Here is a 17,875-nt window from a genome sequence, read left to right as displayed (position 1 = left end):
ATCATAAATGTAGTGAGCAATTTTGGCCTCTCTTGTGAAATATCTCTTTATCAAAAATAAGTACTTTATTCCCACTACATGACTGTTTTGCAGAACACAAAAGGTAAAACCTCAATCATCTGCAAGCACCTGCCCTATCTCACCACTCTCGACACAGCAGAACGGCGCGATGAGGGGCTGTCACAGAACTTATCACACCTGGGGATCTGGAACACCTTCAGACTCTGTCACAGTTACGTGTTTGTCATTGTTGTCTTCATTTCGTTCAACTGCTTAAAGAAGAAAAGAAAAAGAACAACATTACACAAATGTCGCACCATACGAAAACTGTTTCGGGTCATTTTCTTTTCAGATGGCAATGTGACAAGAAAAAAATTACGTTAGGTATTCACAAAATGTAAATATCTGTATTTGTTTTTATTATTTAGATGAAAAGTTTAACTAATAGCACTGGGCACTTTTCACTGTATTTTCTCATTTATTAAATCAAAGGCATTGGAGAAATCTGATTGCAACTTTCCTCATCACCTCAACCCACTGAGACAACAACATGTCAGTACTGAGCTTTACCCAAGGGGAACTGGGGTAGAGATGAAGGCTTCTATCAAGTTCTTGTGAAAACACCTTTTTTTAAAAATGTTTTTTATTGAAATGTAGTTGATTTACAATGTTAGTTTCAGGTGTACAGCTAAGTGATTCAGTTATGTGTATATGCGTATATATATATTTACATTTTCACCAACATTGTAGGAGGAGAACATTCTTTAAGTGTGATTTTTTTGGCTAATAGTTTAGTGTTACATAATATATATATACACACACACACACATTTTTTTTCTTTTCAGATTCTTCTCCATTATATGTTATTACAAGAAATTGAATATAGTTCCCTGTGCTATAAAGTAGGTCCTTGTTGTTTATCTATTTTATATATAGTAATGTGTGTTTATTAATCCCAAAACCCTAGTTTATCCCTCCCTGCCCTTTCCTCTTTGATAACCAGTTTGCTTTCTATATCTGAGTCTGTTTTTGGTTTGTAAATAGAATCTGTATCATTTCTTTTTAGATTCCACATATAAGTGGTATCATATGACATTTGTCTTTGTCTGACTTACTTTACTCAATATGATAATCGCTAGGTCCAACCATGTTACTGCAAATGGCATTATTTCATCTTTTAAGGTTGAGTAACACTCCACTGCATACACATACACCACAACTTCTTCATCCAGTCATTTGTTGATGGACATTTAGGTTGTTTCCAATGTTTCGGCTACTGTAAATAGTGCTGCTATGAACATTGGGGTGTATGTGTCTTTTCGAATTATAGTTTTCTCCAGATATATGCCCAGGAGTGGGATTGCTGGATCATATGCTAAGTCCATTTTTAGTTTTTTAAGGAACCTTGATACTGTCCTCCATAGTGGCTGCATCAATTTACATTCTCACCAACAGTGTACGAGGAGAACATTCTTTTTTTTAAGTGTCATCTTTTTGGCTAATAGTTTACTGTTACATAATGAAGGAAGCACGATATTTTATATTTGGATTTCTTCATGCACTGTTACCACCAAATTCCAAACTATGGGGTCTTTTTTTTTTTAACATTTTTTTATTGATTTATAATCATTTTACAATGTTGTGTCAAATTCCAGTGTTCAGCACAATTTTTCAGTTATTCATGGACATATACACACTCATTGTCACATTTTTTTCTCTGTGAGTTATCATAACATTTTGTGTATATTTCCCTGTGCTATACAGTGTAGTCTATTCTACAATTTTGAAATCCCAGTCTATCCCTTCCCACCCTCCACCCCCCTGGTAACCACAAGTCTGTATTCTCTGTCTGTGAGTCTATTTCTGTCCTGTATTTACGCTTTGTTTTTGTTTGTTTGTTTGTTTTTGTTTTTGTTTTTTAGATTCCACATATGAGCGATCTCATATGGTATTTTTCTTTCTCTTTCTGGCTTGCTTCACTTAGAATGACATTCTCCAGGAGCATCCATGTTGCTGCAAATGGCATTATGTTGTCGGTTTTTATGGCTGAGTAGTATTCCATTGTATAAATATACCACTTCTTCTTTATCCAGTCACCTGTTGATGGACATTTAGGCTGTTTCCATGTTTTGGCTATTGTAAATAGTGCTGCTATGAACATTGGGGTGCAGGTGTCATCCTGAAGTAGATTTCCTTCTGGATACAAGCCCAGGAGTGGGATTCCTGGGTCATATGGTAAGTCTATTCCTAGTCTTTTGAGGAATCTCCACACTGTTTTCCACAGTGGCTGCACCAAACTGCGTTCCCACCAGCAGTGTAGGAGGGTTCCCCTTTCTCCACAGCCTCTCCAGCATTTGTCATTTGTGGATTTTTGAATGACGGCCATTCTGACTGGTGTGAGGTGATACCTCATTGTAGTTTTGATTTGCATTTCTCTGATAATTAGTGATATGGAGCATTTTTTCATGTGCTTTTTGATCATTTGTATGCCTTCCTTGGGAGAATTGCTTGTTTAGGTCTTCTGCCCATTTTTGGATTGGGTTGTTTATTTTTTTCTTATTGAGTCGTATGAGCTGCTTATGTATTCTGGAGATCAAGCCTTTGTCGGTTTCACTTGCAAAAATTTTCTCCCATGCCGTAGGTTTTCTTCTTGTTTTATTTCTGGTTTCCTTTGCTGTGCAGAAGCTTCTAAGTCTCATTAGGTCCCATTTGTTTATTCTTGCTTTTATTTCTTCTAGGAGAAAATTTTTGAAATGTATGTCAGGTAATGTTTTGCCTATGTTTTCCTCTAGGAGGTTTATTGTATCTTGTCTTATGTTTAAGTCTTTAATCCATTTTGAGTTGATTTTTGTCTATGGTGTAAGGGAGTGTTCTAGCTTCATTGTTTTACATGCTGCTGTCCAGTTTTCCCAACACCATTTGCTGAAGAGACTGTCTTTATTCCAATGTATATTCTTGCCTCCTTTGTCAAAGATGAGTTGACCAAAAGTTTGTGGGTTCATTTCTGGGCTCTCTATTCTGTTCCATTGGTCTATATGTCTGTTTTGGTACCAATACCATGCTGTCTTGATGACTGTAGCTCTATAGTATTGTCTGAAGTCTGGGAGAGTTATTCCTCCAGCCTCTTTCTTTCTCTTCAGTAATGCTTTGGCAATTCTAGGTCTTTGATGGTTCCATATGAATTTTATTATGATTTGTTCTAGTTCTGTGAAATATGTCCTGGGTAATTGGATAGGGATTGCATTAAATCTGTAGATTGCCTTGGGCAGTGTGACCATTTTAACAATATTGATTCTTCCAATCCAAGAGCATGGAATATCTTTCTATTTTTTAAAGTCTTCTTTAATTTCCTTCATCAATGGTTTATAGTTTTCTGTGTATAATTCTTTCACCTCCTTGGTTAGATTTATTCCCAGATATTTTATTACTTTGGGTGCTATTTTAAAGGGGATTGTTTCTTTACTTTCTTCTGTTGATTTATCGTTAGTGTAAAGAAATGCAACTGATTTCTGAACGTTAATTTTGTAACCTGCTACCTTGCTGAATTCTTCAATCAGCTCTAGTAGCTTTTGTGTGGACCTTTTAGGGTTTTCTATATATAGTAACATGTCATCAGCATATAATGACACTTTTACCTCTTCTTTTCCAAGTTGGATCCCTTTTATTTCTTTCTCTTGCCTGACTGCTGTGGCTAGGACTTCCAGGACTATGTTGAATAGGAGTGGTGATAGTGGGCATCCTTGTCTTGTCCCAGATTTTAGTGGGAAGCTTTTGAGTTTTTCACCTTTGAGTACTATGCTGGCTATAGGTTTGTCATATACAGCTTTTATTATGTTGAGATATGTTCCCTCTATACCCACTTTGGCGAGAGTTTTTATCATAAATGGGTGTTGAATTTTATCAAATGCTTTTTCTGCATCGATTGAGATGACCATGTGGTTTTTGTCCTTTCTCTTCTTGATGTGATGTATTACACTGATTGATTTGCGTATGTTGAACCAGCCTTGTGTCCCTGGGATGAACCCCACTTGGTCATGATGTATAATCTTTTTTATATGTTGTTGGATTCTGTTTGCTAAAATTTTGGTGAGGATTTTGGCGTCTATGTTCATCAGTGATACTGGCCTGTAATTCTCTTTTTTTGTAGTGTCTTTGCCTGGTTTTGGTATCAGGGTGATGGTGGCTTCATAGAATGAGTTTGGGAGTATTCCCTCCTTTTCAATCGTCTGGAAGAGTTTGAGAAGGACTGGTATGAGTTCTTCTTTGTATGTTTGGTAGAATTCCCCGGTGAAGCCGTCCGGTCCTGGACTTTTATTTGTAGGGAGGTTTTTAATTGCTATTTCTATTTCCTTTCTAGTGATCGGATTGTTCAAGTGTTCAGATTCTTCCTGATTCAGTTTTGGTGGACAGTATGTTTCCAGAAACTTGTCCATCTCCTCTAGGTTATCCAGTTTGGTTCCATATAGTTTTTCATAATATTCTCGTATGATATTCTGTATTTCTATTTTGTTTGTTGTAATTACTCCATTTTCCTTTCTTATTTTGCTAATTTGTGCTCTCTCTTTTTTCTTCTTTGTGAGTTTGGCCAGAGGTTTGTCGATTTTATTTACTTTTTCAAAAAACCAGCTTTTGGTTTGGTTGATTTTTTCTATGGTCTTGTTAATCTCTATTGTGTTTAATTCCTCTCTGATCTTTATTATTTCCTTCCTTCTGCTGCTTTTTGGGGCTTTTTGTTCTTCTTTTTCTAATTCATTCAGGTGGTGGGTTAAATTGTTTATTTGAGATTGTTTCTTTTTTGAGGAAGGCCTGTATCGCTATAAACTTCCCTCATAGCACTGCCTTTGCTGTGTCCCATAGGTTTTGAGTGGTTGTGCTTTCATTATCATTTGTCTCAAGGTATTTTTTAATTTCAGCTTTGATTTACTCATTGATCCATTGTTTTTTCAATAACATATTGTTTAATCTCCATGCTTTCCTTTTTTTCTCCTTTGTTTCTCTGTTGTTGATTTCCAGTTTCATGGCATCGTGGTCAGTAAAGATGCTTGAGATAATTTCTATCTTCTTAAAATTGTTGAGGTTTCTTTTGTGCCCAAGTACATGATCGATCCTGGAAGATGTTCCATGTGCACTTGAAAAGAATGTATAGCCTATTTTTTGGGGGTGTAATGCTCTGAAAATATCCACCAAATCTAGTTTTTCTATTGTAGTATTTAATTTCTCTGTTGCCTTGTTTATTTTCTGTCTGGAAGATCTGTCTAGTGATGTTAATGCAGTGTTAAAATCTCCAACTATGATTGTATTCCCATCAATATCCCCCTTTATCTCTGTTAGTAATTCTTGTATGTACTTAGGTGCTCCTATATTGGGTGCATATATATTCACGAGTGTAATATCCTCATCTTGTATCACTCCTTTAGTCATTATAAAATGTCCTTCTTTATCTTTCTTTATGGCCTTTGTTTTAAAGTCTATTTTGTCTGAAATCAGTACTGCAACACCTGCTTTTTTGGCTTTTCCATTTGCATGGAATATCCTTTTCCATCCTTTCACTCTCAATCTATATGTGTCCTTCTCCCTAAAGTGGGTCTCTTGTATGCAGCATATTGAAGGTTCTTGCTTTATTATCCAGTCTGCCACTCTGTGTCTTTTGACTGGCGCATTTAGTCCATTAACATTTACAGTAATTAATGATAGATGTGTGTTTATTGCCATTTTGAACTTATCTTTGCAGTTGAATTGGTATATCCTCTTTGCTCCTTTCTTCTTCCTTTTGTGGTTTGGTAATTTTCCTTTGTATTATCATGGATTTTATTTAATTTTTGTGACTCCTTTGTAAATTTTTGGCTTGTGGTTACCCTTTTTTGTAAATCTGTCAACCCATTACTATAACTGTTTTTATTAAACTGATAGTAACATGATCTCAAACCCATCCTACTGTTAAAAAAATTTTAAAAAGAAAGAAAAAAATTTTCTATGTTTCCCTGCCTCCCTCTCCCACTCTCAGTGATTTGTATGTCTTCTTTTATAATTTCATGTTTACTTTATTTGTAATTCATGAGTTATCACCTTTCCAGTTGTGTGTTTCTCATTTCTGTAGCATCCTGCTGCTTTTCTATTTAGAATAGCCCTTTCAATATTTCTTTTAGCATGGGTTTAGTGTTGCTAAACTCCTGCAGCTTTTTTTTTGTCTGTGAAACTCTTTATTTCTCCTTCTATCCTCAAGGATAGCCTTGCTGGATGAAGGATCCTAGGCTGCATCTTTTTTTCATTCAGGGCTTTGAATATATCTTGCCACTCCCTTCTGGTCTGTAGTGTTTGTGTAGAGAAATCATCTGAGAGCCTTATGGGGGTTCCCTTGTAACTTACTCTTTGCTTTTCTCTTGCTGCCTTTAGAATCCTTTCTTTATCCTTGACTCTGGCCATCTTGATTATGATATGTCTTGGTGTGGGTCTATTTGGGTTCTTCCTGTTTGGGACCCTCTGAGCTTCCTGTACTTGGATATCTGATTCCTTCTTTAAGTTTGGGAAGTTTTCAGTCATGATTTCTTCAAAAACCTTTTCAATCCCCTTTGATCTTTCTTCTCCTTCTGGGACCCCTATTATGTGAAGATTGGGACGCTTTATATTATCCCATAGGTCCCTTACTGCTATTTTCATTCTTTTTTATTTGCTTCTCTTGTAGTTCTTCTGAATGGGTGCTTTCTATTGCCCTGTCTTCTAGATCACTAATTCGTTCCTCTGCATTATCTAGTCGGCTTTGCACAGCTATTAGATCATTCCTCATCTCTGTCAATGAGTTTACCCATTCTACTTGGCTCTTCTTTATAGCTTCAATTTCATTTTTGACATATTTTATATCTCTAAACACTATCTCTTTTAATTCCTTCAGCAATTCGATCACCCCTTTTTTGAAATCTTGATCTAGTAGGCTACCGACGTCTATTTCGTTGATCTTTCTTTCAGGGGATTTCTCTTGTTCTTTTAATTGGGAAAGGTTTTTCTGCTTCTTCATCTTGCTCATACCTCTCTGGCACTGTGGTTTATGGAGTATAAGTTGTCTATTTTGGTCCTTAAGGATTTTATCTATCTAATGCCTGTTTAGGAATAGAACTTAGGAAAAAAAGAAAAAAACATAAGAGAGAGAGAGAGAAAGAATTTTAAAAGAAGGGAGAAAGAGGGTTTGAAAACAGTGTATAATGAATAATAGAAGAGCGAGTTGAAGCAGAGTATTAATCGGGTTGCGATGTCCTTTTAAAACCTTTACAAAAAAAGGGGGGGGGAGATGAATAGATATATTTGAAACCTGTGTCTAATCAATAGCAGGACATCAAAACCCAAGAGAAATAGAAATGAATTAAGAAGTAAAATTTAAGAGAGTAATAGAAAATAGAACAGGTAAAACGGGGGGGGGGGGGGGGAGGGGGCGCTCTCCCTCTACCTGCGCTGCCGGTAGCTCCGCTCTCTGTGCGGCTGCGCGCTCCGCCCTGTTCGGCGCTCCGTAGGTGGGCTCCGGGAAGACCGAGGGACAGCCCTGTCCCTGCTCGGAGCCAAAACCCAGCTCCTTGTTTGTCTTTGTGGAGCAAGTTCTCTGAGGGACCAGGATGGAAGGATCCTATCTGCCCCGGGCTGCAGGCCAGTCTCAGTCTGGCCTTTGAGGCTGGTAAACCCTTCGGTGGGGATGCAGGTTTCGCCCCCACCCCCGTCTGAGTGCTCAGCGCGGAGGATGTGGTGGCTGTGCCTGAGCCCCACCTCTCTTCCTCCGAAAACTTTCCACGGGTTTTCAGAGATGGGGGTGTGCACCCTTCCCCTGAGAGCACATCAACCTTGCTGTTTTATGGAGGGCCCAGGTTGTTCTGCCCTGTGCACCCACAGCCACGGCGTGCAGCCCCTTGCGTTCCCCCGGGGCTGCCTCCGTGCAGCCACTTTCGTCCTCCGCCGGGCTTGTGCAGCCTGGCCCTGCCCGCCGCTGCTGGCCCGCATCTCAGGCTGGGTGTCGGGGGGACGCTCTGTGCCCGTTTAACTTAGTTCTGTTAGTCAAGGGCTGCTCTGTACAGATCCGAGCCTCGGAGGCTCCCCCTCCGTCCTGCTGGCCTCTCAGTTGGAGAGGGGAGACCCAGCGAGCGAGCGCCAGTCCTCCTTTGCCGCTCCCTCCCCGCGGGACCAGTCCTGAGCTGCTATGCCTTTTGTTCTTTCTTTTTTCCTTTTCTCCTACCAGATTTTTGGCGTCTTTATGTTTTGAAGAGGGCGATGTTCTGTCGGAGTTCCACAGGTGCTCTGGTTGGCTGAGTGGGTCTGTAGATGTGGGTCTTGGTGTATTTGTGGGAGAGGGTGACCTGCGAGCGTCCTTCTACTCCGCCATCTTCTCCCGGAGACTCCAAACTATGGGGTCTTAAATCCACTTCTTCTCCTATATCTCTCCAGCCTCTCCCTATCCAAGTCTGCGTCACTCTTTCTGCACTGGTGCTGTAATCTCCTACCACAAGGTCCCTGACCCCAGCTCCTCTCTAATACAGTCCAGCTTGGGCACAACTGCTAAATCATTAGTCTCAAAAAATACACCAACAAGTACCACGCTTTGACTTCTGTATCGTTATCAAGTCTGAACCCTCTGCTCATCACTGGAGGTCTTCCTTGAGCTCCCCAGCTTCCTCCTCAGCCTCAACTTCACACTGACATTCAACTTCAAAACATACTGTACCCAGCTCTGATCCAAACTTATTTCATTATTTTTCTCCTTGGACAGCTTGCTCTTCCATTTTTAACAAATATGTACTTAGCACCTATTACGTGCCTGGCACCAGGGTTATTACAGTCAACAAGACAGAGAAGCCCCTGATCTCGTGAAGTCCACACACGAGCTGGGGGACAGCTGATGGACAAGGACTACTGCTCCAACAAGTAACAGTAAGAAATAGTATGATAAGAGTTTTTTAAAATACGATGAAATTAAAGATCATGATAAATGGGGAAATGACAGAAAACAACTGAGGGAGGTCACTGTGGAGAGGAGGACAGGGATGGTGCTTCTTTTAGCAGTGATACTGGGGCTGAGACCTGAGGGTTAGACAGAGCCACCCGTGGCAGGTGAGGGGACACCAGACAAGTCTGGAGAGAGCACAGACCACAGTCAATTCAGATTTTTGACTAAGAACATGGGGAAGCACTGAGGAATTTTAAATCAGGAACTGCATGGTTTCATGTCTATTTTCAAAAGTCCTTTTTGCCTGCTTAGTGGAGGATACTTAGGAGAAGCAGGAAACAGGGAGACCAGCTAGGCGGCCACTGCCATCGTCTGGGTTAGAGATGACAATGGCAATGAGCTAGAAACATGGGGGATATGAGTTGTGTTTTTAAGACAGAACAGACACAAGTTGCCAATGAACTGTATACGAGAGGCATGGGATTGTAGGGGCAGGGCAGGGAGATGAGGAAGAAGCAATTGAGGTGACTCCTAAGAAAGTTAAGTCATTGCTTGCACCCACCATTGCACCGTCCTCTCCATCAAAGGCAGGCCCCAAGCACACGAACCTCACTGACAGGGAGGCCACCCACTGTACTTTTTGGATTCATTTTGTACTGTTTTGTATATTTTTAAATACCGTGCTCTCTGCTCTGTATTTTTAAAAAATATCATTTCATGTACCTTTTGCTTTTAAATGCCTTTTATGCCCACTGTGAGGTGCTTACCAAAAATGCCATGCCTGCACTGTGAGCTCTGTAAAAATCAACTGAGATGAACAATGTCTTCCCAAGTGACCAAAATGGCACAACTTGACTACACCTATGTATATGAGCTATGTCTTTTATAACCATTTATGAAAAAAAGAGGGGAGGGAAATTCTTCTGTGAAACTTCATGGCTGAACTGGGATAACTCCTACAGCTGAACACCTAAAGGCACGGAAGGAACAGAGGAAGTGGGCAGAAGCTTTTCTTCTATTTTCAGCAAGAAAGTTCTATTCACACTGGTTCAAAGGGAGTCCTCTGCTGTTACTGTTGCCCGATTAGGAGGAAACTTAAGAATAAAGAAAAAGCACTCATGTTTTCTCTGAAAGTCTAGAGGCAAAAATGCAAAGGGAAAATAAAATACAAAACAAACCCCAAAATTCCACTTAAAAATGCAATGGGCTGTAGTAGTAAGGGACTTCCACTAGCCCACTGAAATAATATGAGAAGTCTTTCCTCATCCTGCAATGGAAAGAATTTTCCTAGAGGGCAATCTGATAATGTACCAGTGTGGAACAGCTTCGCCCACATGAAGTACCAATCATACCTTGGCACTTAATTTATGCTTTATTTTAATTTTTGCTCTTTAAATAAAGTCTTGGTTTTGAAGAAAATAAAGAAAATTAAATTGTGGAATACTGTTGCCAACTAAATTCATGTTTTTGTTTTTAAAACAACAATATTTTGATGTCTAGGCATTTCTTTTTCTCACCTTATTATGCTGCAACAAAACACATACCGGACAATGAGTAAGAATCTCATGATTGAGAGTTAACACTATTTTTTGAGATTTAGACATAATGCTTAGTACATGTAAATAGAACCAAAAGAAGAGATTAGCCTAAAAGCACCCTTGGGATAAAAATTTTGTTCTATATTTCTAGCTTTTCCTCAACAACAATGCTACATTTCTTATCATATCTTTGAAGACCTCAAAATTGGTTGCCCAGAGTTACACTTTGCTTATCAGAGTGAGAATCAGAGACATAAGTGAGTTAAAGGGACGTGACAAAGGTAGCTCAGCACCGGGCATAACGAAGAGACACTCAAGTTCTCGTAGACTCTCACCCTCAGCACACTGACAATGAAGGAAAGAGCGTGCTCTCCTACAACAGATAACATTATTTTCTTGGAAATCCTGAAAAAATATGATTCTAAGAATGCATTTTAGCCAGGGGTTCACTTGGGGGAAAAAAACTTTATTTATCCTGGACATCGGAGGGTTTATAGTCACCCCATGAAGTCGCATGACTGACACAGTTAGCCACCGAAAAGAGAATGCTTTACTGGCCCTTTAAAATGAAGATTAATGTCAAGGAATACATAAGGAAGCAACTTTTCATGCCTCCTCGTAGCACAGCTCCTGTGGTCAAACAAGGAGGAAGCAGTTATTCAGATTTCTGAGCTGAATTCTTTTATCTGATCAGAATAAGAATATGCTGGGGGAAATTTTCCTATGCAAATATTGATTCTGGGATAGTTCCCTCCAGGGGAACACAGACAGAGGAATGACAGCTTCTGGGACCGAGGGAGGCTCGAAGCCTCATTCTCTGCCAACACAAACCACCCCCTTATCTCTCAACACACAGAGTCCAAAAGCAAGAAAAGGCCCTTGAAAATAACTAACCACAACAAAAGTTACAGCACAAGATCTGAAGCATATACTTTGAAAAATAAACATGAGAGTCCACAGGAGAACAAAGACTATATGTGGATTAATTAGCACTAATTCACAAAAGGATACTTAGTTTAATTGTATCTATTTGTAAGTTAGCCAAGAGCAATTCAAGAAGAGTTACTGCTGACAGCCTCCAAGGGTTCCAGGGCTTGCCCAGATGTCACTTTCTTGCTGCCTTGAGGACAACAGGTTCTTTTTCCCTATGACTTACTGGGATGGTTGCTAAGAAAACTCTCCTAATAATTCTATTAATGTTATCATTTAAACACAAAGGGGATTCATGTTCTTTCAAAATGATGCTTTAATGTCTGATCAGTTCTGTAAAGGTGAAAGCCAAACCAACAGGTCATTAAATACAATGACTGTAATGCACTAGATGAGTATAGTCAAGAGTGTCTTCTTTAAAAATCAGCCAAACTATTTTTTTTTTAATTTACAAATCAACCAGAAATCTTACTACAGACAGAAATTTAGCATTTCAAGTCCCAAAGTGAGAAATCAGCAAACACAGTTAAGAAAAGTAATTTGTTGAGTTCTTTGCCAAGAATTAAAGTTTTGGCAATCATAATGTAATCTTTCACCTCCGCACTATTTTCACAGAGTGAAAGCTATTTCACAAAAGGTCTCATCTGATGTTCGCACAACCTGAAGAGCTGGGCGTGAAAAATTTCATAGATGAGGTTAGGTCACCTGTCTCAGTCCTCCCCTGAAAAAAATGTATGTATCTGAGGCAGTTCAAGTTGCCCTCAGTCAAAGGCAGAGCAGGGCAGGCTGGTCCACCTGCACATCTGCAAATCCACTCCTTTGGCTCCTGACCAGTATTTATTTTCATTTCTTTTCTTTTTTAATGAAATAGAATCGAATACAGTAGAAAGAACAGGGGGAAGAAAACCAAACAAACCCTAAAGGTCAAAATGCATTCCAATTAGTAAAATTAAGTATTTTTTACAAATGTGAATTAGATATATACCCGGTCGGGCTCTTTTCTGTGTCCTGTGGGTTGTGGACATAAAAATGTTAGGAAAACACTGACGTATCTCCAGGCCACAGGATGCAGAACCCAGTTCCTCATTATCCAAATAACCAGCTTTTTTTGCTACCATTTCTGGACAAGGGTCATAATATTTACTTGAGGAGCCCCCTCAATGAGAGGCTACAACCACATTCAACAGGGAGTGCCTTCCCCACGAGAGGGCACGGGAATGAGCTTCCAGCAAGAAATGCTGACAGAGTATTTTCACTTTTAGTTACCAGCACATAATCACGGCTGCTTCCAAGTGCTCAAAATTTTCCTATCCTTTAAAAAGTAAGGGGAAAAGCAGTTGCAAGCTTCACACCTCATCACTGTGGTTTTTTAGTATTAAAATTTGAAAAATAATAGTCAGCAGTCACCACCAAGTGATGCTATATAGTAATTTTTTACTTTTTAATGTTTTATTTATTTTTCCAGTTTAATTGAAAATAACTGACACACATCACTATATAAGTTTAAGGGGTACAGCATGATGTTCTGATTTACAAATACTGTGAAATGATTATCACAACTGGTTCAGCTAACATTCATCTTCTCATACAGATACAGCAAAAAAAAAAAAAAAAGAAAAAAGGAAAATATTTCTCATGTGATGAGAACTGTTAGGATTTACTCTCTTAACAGCTTTCCTATATACCATACAGCAGCACGAGCTACAGTCATCACACTGTACATTACACCCTTAGTATTTATCTTCTAACTGGAAGTTTGCATCTCTTGTCCACTTTCTTTCACTTCCCCCTCCTCCCACACTCTGCCTCTGGTAACCTCAAGTCTGATCTCTTTTTCCATGAGTTTGGTTTTTTCCTTTACCCACTCATCCACTGATGAACGCTTAGGTTGCTTCCATGTCTTGGCTATTGTAAATAATGCTGCTGTGAACATAGGACATAGGTGGGTGTGCAGTTATCTTTCTGAGTTAGTGTTTTCATTTCTTTTAGATATGCTTCTAGAAGTGGAATTTCTGGATCACATGGCAGGTCTTTTTCTAATTTTTTAAGGATTTTCCAGACTGTTTCCCATAACGGCTGCACCAATTTATATTCCCACCACGCCACCATATTATCATCTGGCCCATCCAGTGCCATTTGAACTTCTCGTTGGAAGCTGACCAATGACCACTACATCTCTGTCCCAGTCTGTTCAGACTGTCAGCTGAACTTGAGACTGTTGTTTTAAAACTCTCTTTTCTGGGTTCTTATCATCTTGAAACCCTCTAAAAATGCAAGTTTCCTGCAGGCTCTCTTTTCTCTTTGTCTCCTTCCTCCGTGATCTTATCTGTTCCTATGGTTTCAACTTTCACTGTTACGCGGGTTATTCCCAAATCTGTGTCTCCATCTCTGCCCTCCTCTCTGAGTTCCAGGCCACATCTCCAGTTACACGCTGAGCATATTCATTTCACAGGCCATCATGTGTCCTGCTCCATACGAGCTGCTGGGATAGGTGTGGTGGCACAGCCTCTGCCCTCAAAAACGAGTCATCAAATTAATAGGACACGAGGACACAAAGGTCTGAAATTGCATGCATCACACTCACTGTATTACACAAGCCTCTTCCTGTTCCTGGGGTCTGTATTTTCAGTTCATATCACCACCAGGCATCTTCATGCTCTTCCTTCCCTGCCATCCTCACATCCCTCTCTCACTAAATTCTGCCACTTCTTCCTCCCTGGCAGTGTCATAGCTCATGACCCCACCACCTCTCACTGGGGCCACTGCTCCAGCCTCTTAGCCAGCCTCTCCCTTGATTCAGCCTCCACCCAGCTGCCTGAGGTCCATTTCCAAAACATGAGTCTGATCATGCCATGCCTCACCACCCCTCCAGCCTTTTAGACTCCTGGCTCTAGCCACTTGGAGAACATGACAGTCACACAAGGAGCTCAATACCAATTCAGGCTCCACAGCCCCATCCCTGCATCCTGGATGCAGTAAGGCTCGGCCCAGGGATGTGCAGGCTTGAGAGCTTTGACACCTGTGCTCCCTCCTCTGCTAAACACTGGCCAACATCCAGGCTAAAGCCTCAACCTTGCCTTGAAGGCCAGGCATTTGGGTCTCACACTCTCCTAGGTGCACCTCCCACATTTCTTTGTTTCTCGCCCGGAATGCCCTTGTCTCCACCTTCACTCACCAGGTGAAGTTCTTACCCACCTTGCTCTCCAGCTCAAACACCTAGTGAGAACCCTTCTGAGTCCTCACCACCTGCACCCTTGTCCCTCGACAAAATGATGAATCCTTTCCACTTGGAAACAAAGCTCTTTTTCTACACAACTACTGTTTTTCATCTTGGTGTTTTACAACTACCAACACAAACATCTGTCTTTACTAATCTCCAACACAAGCTCCTCAAGTGGGAGAGAATAACTTCCAGAAGTAGTGCTGCTGAGTACTGGTCTCTTCAACTGAACGAAGGTGACCAATTCAGAAACCATTAAACAGATACAAACAGAATCAAGTGTCACACCCCGTCTGAGGGAGAGGGTAAGATTACAAAAGAGACTTCGAGGGAAAGGGAGATTCTGACAGGTGAAAGAGGTGGAGAGGAAAGGCAGGCGAGGTGAGGTTCTGGCATAAACAGAGGTAACAGGGAGAAAAGCACAGGATCCGATGCAGGACCAGTGAACAGTAGACCGTTGGAGCAAACTGCAAAACAAGGCTGGAAGAGTGAGTTGGGCTTAGATGTTAGGCTGAGAAACTTGGAGGTCATTTAGTAGCAAGTGAGGTGATGTGGGCAAGAGAAGTATCGCCGTCAGCAGGCTGGATATATACAGCTCCTGGGCTTTCCTGTGTTCTAGACACAGGCTCTTAATGCAGATTATCCCGCTCAGTCTTCCCCACATCCCTCTGGTAGAGGTGCAGGCAAGGCTGAACTGAAGTATGTGGCCACTGTGGGCAGGTTAATAATTTACTACCTGTTTATGCCGACATTTGTTAATTATCTGTGTAGTATTTTCTTAGCAGGGCTAGTGAGAAACAATTTCTCTTCATAAAAGGTGAGCATACTTCTTGGAACTCAGCAATTTACTTCTGAACTGTCCCGTTTGGTCATTTTCTGACACTCTTAATTCTTTTTCCCACTTATTATTTTCCCAACACACTTAGTAAGGAAAGAGGTAAATTTTGTAAATGCATTAAAATCATGTTCCCCAAACCCAGCAAGACTCCATGCATGAAGCTAGCAAGTCTCCAGGTTGGTGGGCCGCCTTGGTTCGCCTTCGGCAACGTGTTGATGTTCACTGACAAAGAGACGTAAGCGATATTCAGACCCAGCAAAAAGCATTAACAAATTTCCAGTAGATATGACCAATTTCCTTGGCCAAAGCAGAATCCTCTTACATTTTAACAGTTATTCAATTCACTTCATGTAGAAATCTGAATTTAATGATAGCATATCTGTTACCCCAGTGATGTTATAGAGCAGGTATATGGTAGGCTTTCTCCTTAATCAGATTCCAAGTGCTGTTGTGATTATTCTCATTTCACAGATGACAAAACTGAGGCTGAGAGATGCTAAATAGCTTGCCCAGAATTACACAGGAAATCAGGGGAGGAGAGTCAAGCACCCAGGTATGACTCTTTATCTGCTCCAATATGCTATAAAAATTTGAATTGTTTAAAACACATTGAGCAGGAGTGAGACTGAGACACAGAAAACAGGAGTTTTACTGCAAACAGTCTAAGCAAGAATTGACTTCAATTTCCTACTAGGACTTCAGTCTCTTTGAAAATTAGAGACATAACATATTTATTTTTAAGCGCTGCTACACAGCCCCTCCCCACCAACTCTCAGCATGCCTCTCCATTCGCGGATTTATACAGAGCAGGTAATAAATGTTTGCTGCATGCAAGAAATGTATTACTTTTACCACCATCTGAATACAGGTGTGCTGATATTCTTGAAATTCACAGCACTCACACAACATACTAAATCTATAGTACGGAGGCCAAAATCAGAGGTAGTTGAAAAACTGCCATCTCCCCTATCAAATGTTCCACGCTCCGCACACTTGGCTGGAGGTGGCTCAAGCCACCCCTGGACACTGGGCTGCTTCCCTGCCACCTTACTGACTGCAATGATTTATCCCTACCCTCAGGCACAGAGGATTCCATTTCAATTCTTATGCCTTTCTTTGCCTTGTAGTCCAGTGGACTCTTCAAACTTCCTTTCTTCCACTTCTTAATAGGTTTCTACCTATTAGGTATATTCTCTGGAGTCACATTTAATACATGTCCAGTCAATGGAAAAGTTATTCAACAGAGAAAAATGATGATGTCACCAGAGCAAAGTGTATCCTCTAATTAGAGCATAAACATTTGCTCCCCTGGGGACGGTAAAAAGGAGCTCATCAGTACTTGAGCCCAGTAGCCTGTCCGGTTGCCCTTCTTACGAGGAAATGTATCTAAAATAAACAAGTCTCCTTTTAATGCAAAGATGGCTTGTGCACAATCCAACTGAAATAACACCTCAATGAAACACAACTGAGTTAAACTTAGCAACAATTTTCTTCCAACATTCTTCTCAGGAGGCAGAAAGGCTTTCATTTTTCAAGTGCCCTTCAAGGATTGTGTTTCTGATGACAGGACAGGTTCAGATATGAGCAGCGATGATGTTCATTCATTAAAAACGATCCCAGCACACTCCACTACTCTTCCACGACAGTTTCGCTCACGAATTAAAAACTTAAAAGATTATCTCAGGGAGTAAGAGAAAAGTGATTTCTGAGCCTAACTATGTGCCGGTGGGAAGCTTCGTGCTTTGTGCCATCTAATTCCTTCTTACCCACAAGAGCCCCAGAAGCATGTGCCATTTGCTCCATTTCACAAAACGAGGAAACATGTGTCTGGAAGACACGATGCCACAGTAAGTGGCTAAGCAGAACCGAACCTGAGTCTCTTAACTGGCTTTTCAGAATTACAAAATTCTGCCTCAGGGACTGTAAACCAGAAAGCACAACAGGTCAACACTACATGGATACGCTTGTTAACTAAGGTTTTATAATAGATGAGGAATCTACATTTCAAAAATAACATTGACTACTACTTTCTGCTACTCATGTGATGCTCATTCTTTTTGTTGTTGTTGTTTCTGAATTGCCCACAACTCTATTGCCGAATCTTCCCACTGACATTACAATGAAATTTTAAAACATTAGGAGAAACCACCAAGAATCCTTTAAAATCCTTCTGTTTGCAAATACAAGCAAAGACACCCAATAGTCCAATCAAAATCGATCAGTCAATGGCAAGGAGGTTGGGGGAGGGCAGAAAAGAAGATTTGAAAATTTTCCTTAACCTTCATCAAAAGCTATTCCTGCTAGAATTTAAAGAAGGTTTTAAAATTACACATTTGGGAAAAAAATAGGGCATCATTCCTACAATATTTCTAGTAAATGACCTTTTGTCAAGCTACATCAACTCACCAACCTTCAGCTTCTTTAACCAT

The 17,875-nt window shown here is 40.4% G+C and overlaps 1 protein-coding gene across 8 annotated transcripts in view; it reads right to left on the bottom strand.

The window, feature by feature from the left end:
- Positions 1-17,875, bottom strand: part of RAPGEF5 (Rap guanine nucleotide exchange factor 5) — a 353,892-nt gene that overhangs the window by 110,581 nt on the left and 225,436 nt on the right. For 6 of the 8 annotated variants that reach the window (XM_032483865.1, XM_032483867.1, XM_032483866.1 and 3 more), the window contains one exon: positions 199-272. In XM_032483865.1, the coding sequence (XP_032339756.1) occupies positions 199-272 (74 nt within the window). The remainder of the gene's footprint in view (positions 1-198; positions 273-17,875) is intronic. The other 2 variants (XM_032483864.1, XM_032483869.1) reach the window with 1 other exon arrangement.

Source organism: Camelus ferus, chromosome 7 (genome assembly GCF_009834535.1).
Source record: "Camelus ferus isolate YT-003-E chromosome 7, BCGSAC_Cfer_1.0, whole genome shotgun sequence".
Classification (NCBI taxonomy): domain Eukaryota; kingdom Metazoa; phylum Chordata; class Mammalia; order Artiodactyla; family Camelidae; genus Camelus; species Camelus ferus.
Note: the sequence above shows the minus strand (reverse complement) of the source record. Positions and strands in the feature narration are given on the sequence as shown.